This window comes from Manacus candei, unplaced genomic scaffold (genome assembly GCF_025592945.1).
Source record: "Manacus candei isolate 608988 ecotype Guabito, Panama unplaced genomic scaffold, ASM2559294v1 h1tg000031l, whole genome shotgun sequence".
Classification (NCBI taxonomy): Eukaryota; Metazoa; Chordata; class Aves; order Passeriformes; family Pipridae; genus Manacus; species Manacus candei.
Genome location: NW_026138079.1, coordinates 1205313 through 1214010, shown reverse-complemented (window position 1 = coordinate 1214010; position 8698 = coordinate 1205313). Strand labels below are relative to the sequence as shown.

The 8698-nt window shown below is 55.1% G+C and overlaps 1 protein-coding gene across 1 annotated transcript; it reads left to right on the top strand.

The window, feature by feature from the left end:
* Positions 1–4503: 4503 nt before the first annotated feature.
* Positions 4504–7588, top strand: ATP5PO (ATP synthase peripheral stalk subunit OSCP). Its single transcript, XM_051791272.1, has 7 exons — positions 4504–4593; positions 4721–4771; positions 5533–5643; positions 6172–6301; positions 6421–6533; positions 7021–7107; positions 7410–7588. Exons 1-7 carry the CDS (start codon positions 4570–4572, stop codon positions 7521–7523), a joined length of 630 nt encoding a protein of 209 aa, XP_051647232.1. The 5' UTR covers positions 4504–4569; the 3' UTR covers positions 7524–7588.
* Positions 7589–8698: the final 1110 nt, after the last annotated feature.

Here is an 8698-nt window from a genome sequence, read left to right as displayed (position 1 = left end):
AATAGGCTTAATGCCAGTCAAAGCCCTCCTGCAGTTAGGATGTGAGTGTCGAGGATATAACCATACTATTAAAGGATATGTGAAAAACATTGATTGTCACACTACCACAGTTAGAAGTCCCGGAAACCTAGTATGGGTCATGGGACATGGTCAATGGACCACCCACATGCCACTAGACGGTCCGGTTGTACCTGTCACACTAGGGATACCTACTCTTTGTCCACTCTGGAGAAAAGAGAAGTTAACACCAGCAGAGATGCGATCACGGGAGAAAAGAGAAGTTAGTAATGACATTAATGATCTGGAACTAACAGATTGGCATGAGCCATCAGCAGGAGTTAAATTCGGATGGGCACTAGAATCTTTGTTTGCCCCAATTTCAACATATCGAAATAGAGAAATATTGTTCAAACTGATGAGCCAGACCGAAAGGTTAGCAGCAGTCACTAAGAAAGGATTTAAAGATCTAAATTTACAATTACAAGCCACCTCTAGAATGACCATACAAAACCGCATGGCATTAGACCTGATATTACTCAAAGAACATGGAGTTTGCGGTTACCTGCATGCAAAGGATGAGCATTGTTGTGTACACATCCCAAATGTCACTCAAGAAGTAGAGAAAGATATTAATCAATTAGAACAAATTGACGAGAATGTTCATAAACTGCAGAGAGAAGCGGAACACAATTGGATAGGACAATTATTCAGCTCCCTAGGTCTCCATGTGTCAGGATGGATATCTTCTGTTATCCAGTACGGAATATTGATTGTAATAATTGTTGTCATAGCCATAACTGTTTACAAGTGTCTTTTAGGAATGATTGTAAAAGAAGGTCAACATACGAGACGCATCATGAAAGCTATAACAAGAAAAGAAGTAATCTCACCGCAAAATGGATCACCTCCTATCCATCAAGAAACTGCAACCTGAAGATTGCTGTATTTGAGCATCCTTGCAAGCAAAGCCTGAAGAATGCTCAAAAGGGGGGACTGTTGCAAAGCAGTTTAAATTTAGTAGTAGAATGGCTAAGGCTTAAGTAAAAGGGTAAGGCCTAGAAAGCAACACATTACAGTAGTGAGTTAAGCAGCAGCCTTGTTCGTGGGAATAGAATGTACTGAAGAAGTAGAAACAATAATCAAAAGATTTAGTCAAGCATGTACGTAACGATTTGTACCTTAGATGTGGTAAGGGTCTGTGAAACAGTTTCTAGGGGGGTAAGGCAACTTAAGCAGATTTATGATTAGAGTAGATGATTGTTAATTGTTATAAACTACTGCACCTGGGTTGCTATAGAAACTGTAATTGTTTTAGCCGTGAGAATACATGTAAACTTGTTTGTGTATAAAAGCTGAACTGAGAACGAGGGTCGTCGGAATCCTGACTTGGGGCGTTAGCCCGCAGGTTCCCGGGGCCCCGAATAAAGCACCCATAAACCGGCACTCTGTTGGTTTGTGTCTTTGTTTACGGGCAACAGTCTGACTCAACAGGAGAAAAAAAGGGATGTTTTTTACATCCTCATGTGACTAAGAATGAGCATTTTAAGGTCACGACCCTCCAAGGGCAGACCCACAAATAAAAGTTCTTCAGGATGTTCCTCCCGGGCTTGTGAATGTTCAGGTGCTCATTCAGTGACCAAACTGAAAGCAGGGACACAGGTAAACGTCTGATGGTGAGTGATGGGCAGTGTGGGGAATTTAATTGCTTTGCAGGGGAAGAAAACCCTCCTAAAAATCCCCATATATAATGGGGGACTCCATTATTGTGACAGGTACTCAAACATGAGGACAGGCTTTATCAGAGTTTACATTTTCCTTCCAGTGTAAGGCATAAAGGTACAAACTCTTTATCACCTGTGGGATTTTACTTGTCTAGAATTGACCTGTGAGAGGTGCTCTGATTGTAATTCTTCAAAAGTTCATCAGGCTTTCACCCAGTCTTCAGTTCATTAAAGTGCCCTCAGGACTCAGCGACTTCGGTGGCATCAAAAAGCCAGATTTTCTGTGTGTTAAAATACGACAAGATCACAGATTGTCCCAGAATTACACTGAAAAAAACCCTGGGATATGGAATCCCACTTCAAATAAATCCATCCCAAAATTTCTGTCCAGGCACATTATCACAAAAAAAATAATAATAAAAAAGTTATTTTTGCTAAAAGTAAACATTTTTTTCTACATGTTAGACGTGCTTTTCTCAGCAGTGTAGTTATTAAAATTAATTAGAAGCACAGTGTTAGAATCATGGAATGGGTTGGGTTGGAAGGGACCTCAAAGCCTGTCCAGTGCCACCCCTGCCATGGGCAGGGACACCTTCCACCAGCCCAGGTTGCTTCAAGCCCCGTCCAACCTGGCCTTGGACACTCCCAGGGATCCAGGGGCAGCCACAGCTTCTCTGGGCAACCTGGGCCAGGGCCTCCCCACCCTCCCAGCCAGGAATTCCTTCCCAATATCCCATCTATCCCTGCCCTCTGGCAGTTTGAAGCCATTCCCTGTGTCCTGTCCCTCCATCCCTTGTCCCCAGTCCCTCTCCAGCTCTCCTGGAGCCCCTTCAGGCCCTGGAAGGGGCTCTAAGTGCTCCCCTTCTCCAGGCTGAACTGATCCCCACCCTCTCAGTCATGTCAGGCTTAAACCTGCCCCGGGCTGTATTTGTGCCTCCGAGTGTCACCCCGGCAAACGCAGACCAGGAGAGAGGAGGGAGGTAAATCCCAATAAAGAGCCCCAATAAAGCCCGTGGGTGACACTGCGGCACTCCTGGTGGGACGGCTAAGCGGGTTCCCTAAAGAGCCTTATTCTAGTCCTGTTTTCACATCATCGCTTCGCTTTCAGTCTGGAGCAAGAGCAGCATCTAGTGCTCGAATCCTGCCCTGCACGCTTCCCGCTGCTTCCCATCCACGCCAGGCTTCCTATTTCCATGGCAACGACCACCTGTTTTCCATGCGGGAAACAACGACCCGAACCGGTACCGGCTCCGCGAAGCCCTTACAAAAAAAAAAGGTGGAAGAATTAAAGAGAGGAGGAGCTGAACCATTCCCGAGAGCTGAGAGAGACAGAGAGAGTGACAGGCGGAGCTGCCCACCTGGGGTTTCACCTGGAATGTCCTTTGCCTCGGGAAGGGTTTGGATCTGGTTTATCCGAGGGACAGAAGTAGCTCGGTGCGTCCCGGGGGTTCCTCCGGGTCAGAGCAGAGCAAAGCCCGGGAGGGGAGAGCAGCTGAGGTTGAGTCCCTTAACTCGTGGGATGCTCCAGTCACTCTCCTGAAGGATGGGATGGGTGTGGGTGAGGCAGGGGCAGCCCCTGGAGATCCACAGGGGTAAAGAGATCCATCTGCAGCCCCTAGAGAGCAGAGATCCACCTGCAGCCCCTGGAGGAGCCCCCTGGATCAGGGGGATGTCCAAAGGAGGCTGTGACTCCGTGGGAAGCCCATCCTGGAGCTGGGCCATGGCAGGACCTGTCGATCCATGGAGAGAATAGCCCAGGCTGGAGCAGGAAGGACTTGTGATCCGATGGAAGGGACTCACACTGGAGCTGTTCATGAAGGACACTGGGTGCACAGAGGCACTGTGGGGACAGGAACACCAAGGGGAGAGGGACACCAGGGGCACAGGGACACTGTGGGCACAGGGACACCGGGCAAAGGGACATTGGGCAATGAGGGATACTGTGGGCACAGGGACACTGACAGGGACACCAAGGAGCATGGGGACACCACAGGGAAAGTGGGCACAGGGACACTGTGGTCACAGTGACAATGAGGGGACAGGAACACTGGGGACACAGGGACACCACAGAGACACTGTGGGCACAGGGACACTGACAGTGTCACCAAGGGGCACAGGGACACCTCAGGAACATCAGGCACAGAGACACTGGTGGCACAGTGACACTGGTGGTGACACTGCAGTGACACCGAGGGCAGTGACATGGGTGGTACAGTGACATTGGTGGTGATACCGCGGTGACACTGAGGGCAGGTGACACTGAGGGCACAGGGACACTGGTGGTGACACTGAGGGCAGGTGACACTGAGGGCACAGGGACACTGGTGGTGACACCGTGATGACACCGAGGGCAGTGACACGGGTGGCACAGTGACACTGGTGGTGACACCGCGGTGACACTAAGGGCAGTGACACGGGTGTCACAGTGACACTGGTGGTGACACTGCAGTGACACCGAGGGCAGTGACACTGAGGGCACAGGGACACTGGTGATGACACCGTGGTGACACCGAGGGCAGTGACACGGGTGGCACAGTGACACTGGTGGTGGCACCGAGGGCAGGTGACACTGAGGGCACAGTGACACTGGTGGTGACACTGCAGTGACACCGAGGGCAGGTGACACTGAGGGCACAGGGACACTGGTGGTGACACTGCAGTGACACCGAGGGCAGGTGACACCGAGGGCACAGGGACACTGGTGGTGACACCGAGGGCAGTGACACACCCAGGCCCCGCCCCGAGGAACTACAGCTCCCAGCGTGCCCCGCGGCAGCAGCGCCATCACGGGGCGGGCCCTCCCCGCGCCTGCGCCGTGCGCGGTGACCCTGAGCGGCGGCGGGGCAACATGGCGGCGGCGGCGGCCCTGAAGGTGAAACGGGGGGGCCCGGGGGCAACAGAGGCATCCCCGCCCCTCGCCCCCGCACGGGGGTCTCCAGCCTCGCCCCAGGCCCCGAGCGCCGCGCTGACCCCGCCGCTGTCCCCCTTTCCCCCTCCAGGTGCGGCAGCTAAGCACGACGGCGGCGAGGCCGGTGTCCAAACTGGTGAAGGTGAGGGGGCGGCGGGGGCGTGAGGGGGCAGTGGAGGTCCGAGCTGGGCAAGGTGAGGGGGCAGGAGGGGTCGTGAGGGGGTAGGGGGAGTCCTCACGCTGATCAAGGTGAGGGACTAGAGGGGAGGTCGTGAGCGGGTCTAGGGGGATGTCCAGGATGGTGAAGATGAAGGGGGGCAAGTGGAGGGTGGGGCGGTTCTCCAGCCTGGTCAGAGCGAGGAGTCGGGGGGGGGTTCCAGGCTGGTCACAGTAACAGGTGACGGGGGAGTCTCCAACGTGGTCAAGGTGAGGAGCCTGGGAGGGTCTCCACGCTGGTCAAGGTGAGGAGTTGGGGGCGTTTCCAGGCTCGTTAGTATGAGAGGGTGGGGGGGTCTCCAAGCTAGTCGACGGGAGGAGTTGGGGAGGTTTCCAGGATGGTCTGTGTGAAGAGGTGGGGGGGTCTCCAGGCTGGACAAGGTGAGGAGTTGGGGGAGTTTCCGGGCTGGTTTGTATGAGAAGGTGAGGGGTCTCCAAGCTGATCCAGCTGAGGAGTTGGGGAGGTTTCCAGGCTGGACAAGGTGAGGAGTAGAGGGGGTCTCCAGGCTGGTCAAAGCGGTGGCTGACAAGGGGTCTCCAAGCTATGTGGTCTATGTGAAGAGTCGGGGGGTCTCCAGGCTGGTCAAAGTGGCAGGTTTGGGGGGTCTCCAGGCTGGTGAAGCCGAGGGGCAGGGGGGTCTGTGCCCCCCAGGTGCCCCCTCTCAGCACCCCCCGCTCTCCCCGCAGCCGCCCATCCAGGTGTACGGGCTGGAGGGACGCTATGCCACCGCCCTGTACTCTGCAGCCAGCAAGCAGAAGAAGCTGGAGCAGGTGGAGAAGGAGCTGACCCGGGTGTGGGTAAGGTGTTCCACAGCCGGAGCTCCCTGGGTGTGGGAGCAGGGGGGGTTTCCTGCTCCTCAGGAGGGGGGTGGGCTTGGCCCCTGCAGCCTCTGAGACTCCCAGTCCCCTGGCACATGTGCTGCCTGCCTTGTGCCCCAGTGTTTCAATGGGATATTGGGAAGGAATTCCTGGCTGGGAGGGTGGGGAGGCCCTGGCCCAGGTTGCCCAGAGAAGCTGTGGCTGCCCCTGGATCCCTGGAAGTGTCCAAGGTCAGGTTGGACGGGGCTTGGAGCAACCTGGGCTGGTGAAAGGTGTCCCTGCCCTTGGCAGGGGGTGGAACTAGGTCCATTTAATCTTTAAGGTCCCTTCCAACCCAAACCATTCCATGATTCTGTAGCAGCAGCTGCCCTTCCACTTCCCCTCAGCTCCAGAGCTCTTTGTTCTCACTCCAGGACTACCCGTGTTTCCTGCTCTGGCCGGTCCAGGTGGGCCTTGGAATGCCTGGAAAACTCCTGGCCTTTGTCCCATAGCTGTGTCTCCCCTCAGACCCTGCTGAAGGACCCCAAACTGTCCAGTGTGGTGATGAACCCTCACACCAAGGGCACAGTGAAACAAAAAGCTGTGAGCGACGCCTTGGCGAGAGAGAAGATGTCCCCCATCACCGTCAACCTGATGAGTGAGTGACCCCTGGGCTCCAGGAGAGCATCCAAGCCGTGCCACCCGTTGCTGTGGCTCTTGGCTGCCCGGATGTGCCCGGGGGGTGCTCTGAGCCCTCGGTGCTTTGGTGTTTTCCAGACCTGCTGGCTGAGAACGGCCGCCTGCGCCACACCCCGGGCATCGTGTCCGCCTTCGCCAAGATCATGAGCGCGGTGCGAGGAGAGGTGGTGTGCACGGTCACCACGGCACAGGTGGGCTGGGAGCAGGCCCTGGGAGAGCAGGCAAACCTCTGCAGGCTCCCCCTGCTCCCTGCAATTGAAGGGCTTGCTGTGTGAGCAGCGAGGAAACGTCTCAGCCCTGCCAAGCTGGACGTCTTTCTGCAGGGAGGGTTTGGATCCCCAGCAGAGACTTGTCAAAAATTAAAGCTGTTCCTCCCATTTCAGCTTCTCAGGTCCCGCTTTTTATTGCTGTGTGTGAAGCCAGGGGGTGATAAAACTCAGCCTGGTGTGCACATAGAGCTGCCCCTGTTCTTGGTTCATGAAATAAGGAGGGCACCAAGGTGGTTGTTGTTCCTCTGCTGCCCTTTGGTTGTCCCCGTTCCAGAACACTGCTTAATCTGCCTTCCCGGTACTCGGGTCTGTCTTCCAAAGGATCTGAGTAGGATATTGGGGTCCTTGTTCTATCATTTGAATATTTTCAAGTCCTTAATTTTCCTTCTCTTCTGTTCCTGTTTTTCAGCCCTTGGATGAGGCCAACCTGACTGAACTGAAAAGTGCTCTGAATGGGTTCCTGGCTAAGGGAGAGGTCTTGAAGCTGGAGACCAAGGTCTGGAGTTTGGGCTTTATAAATCAATTTCATCAAGTTCATGTTAAGGGTTTGAAAAACCCTTTAAAAAATGATCTTAAAGATTTCACTGAATCCTGTTGCTGTTACACAGTTCTTTGCTTTCTCGTAGACATGATGATGCTTTAATTCCTAAAATCCTAACTTTGGAATGCAGTGACCACAAAGTTCTCTCAAAAAAGGCTCTTTGAAGAGCTTTATTCTTTCCTTTGCTAGTGTCAGAGTTGTATCCTAGGCTAAGAAACTTGTGTTCACAGCCTTCCTGTTCAATGTTCCTTGTTTAGACTGACCCCTCGATCCTCGGCGGGATGATTGTCAACATTGGGGAGAAGTACGTGGACATGTCAACAAGGTCCAAGATCCAGAAACTCACCAAGATCATGAGAGAGTCTGTCTAGAGAGCTGTCCTGGTCATTCCCAAGGAAACCTGGCTGATGAAAACAATAAAATTCCTCCTTCTCGAGAGGATGGTGCCACGTGTTTTGATTTGGGAAGCAGCCCTGAGGGGGGAGGATGCTGACGCAGCAGCGGAATTTCGTGTAGATCTCGCTGAACACTCCCCTGACAGGGCTTGAAAAGGTGGCTCACCCTGAGGGCAGGTGAACTTGGCTGGGAAGGACATGGAAAGAACAAAGTGGGAGCTGATAAAGGGGGTCAGTGCTGCAGAGGGTCTGCCAGGCTCCAGAGGAGCCTCAGGGGGTCGGTCTGTTCTGCCATGTCCCAAGGGAAAGGATGACAGGAAATGGCCTGAAGTTCAACCAGGGGATGTTCACCTCATATATTAAAACCAATTTTTCCCTGCAGAGTGGCCAGGCCTTGCAATAAGTGCCCCAGGGAGGTGGTGGAGTCACTGTCTCTGCAAGTGTTCCAGAGGTGTCTGGATGAGGCCCTTGGGGACAGGGATTAGGGGTGAGCGTGGTGGTGCTGGGGGAGGGTGGGACTGGAGGATCCTGGAGGGCTCTTCCCTGATGCCTGTGTGAGTGTTGGGACTGCCCCGAGCCAGGGGCAGCAGCTGGCCCCTGGCCTTGTGGAAGCTGCTGAGGTTGTGGTGGTGCCACTTGTGCAGCCTGTGCAGGGGGCTGTGGATGGCCCCGTCCTTGCGGGGTGTGCCCTGCCCCGCTCAGCTGCCTGTGCCCTGCCCCGTGCTGAGGGTGCGCTGGTGCCACTGCGTGTCCCTGCCCAAGGCCCTGAGGAGCCGCGGGGCCGAGGCAGAGCCCTGAGGGACACCCCTCGTGCCCGGCCCAGCCCGGGCCATGGAGACACTGCCCACGAGTGCCTGGCACGGCCACGGGGCCGATTCCTGCTGTGCTGCCCAGCCCGGCCTGCAAAGCTGTGCCCTGTGGAGAGCGGGGGTCCTGTGGGACCGAGGGCAAAACCCCCCAGGGCTCCGGGCACAGCGGGGGCTGCAAGGCCACAAGTGCCGGGGCTGCCCCGGGCCGGGTCCGGGCGGTGCCGCTGTCCAGGGGTGGCCCTTTGTGACACGGGCACCTTCCAGGGCCCTTTGTGACACGGGACATGGGGGTGCCCGGAGACCCTTGTGACATCACAGAGCCCTGCCCTGCCCGCGGGGGTT

Bases quoted from the DNA above. Each gene is read 5' to 3' on its own strand.
- ATP5PO (XM_051791272.1), top strand. From the start codon at position 4,570: ATGGCGGCGGCGGCGGCCCTGAAG. The intron at 5,644-6,171 runs GTAAGGTGTTCC...GTCTCCCCTCAG, and splicing joins AGGAGCTGACCCGGGTGTGG to ACCCTGCTGAAGGACCCCAA. The intron at 6,534-7,020 runs GTGGGCTGGGAG...CCTGTTTTTCAG, and splicing joins GCACGGTCACCACGGCACAG to CCCTTGGATGAGGCCAACCT.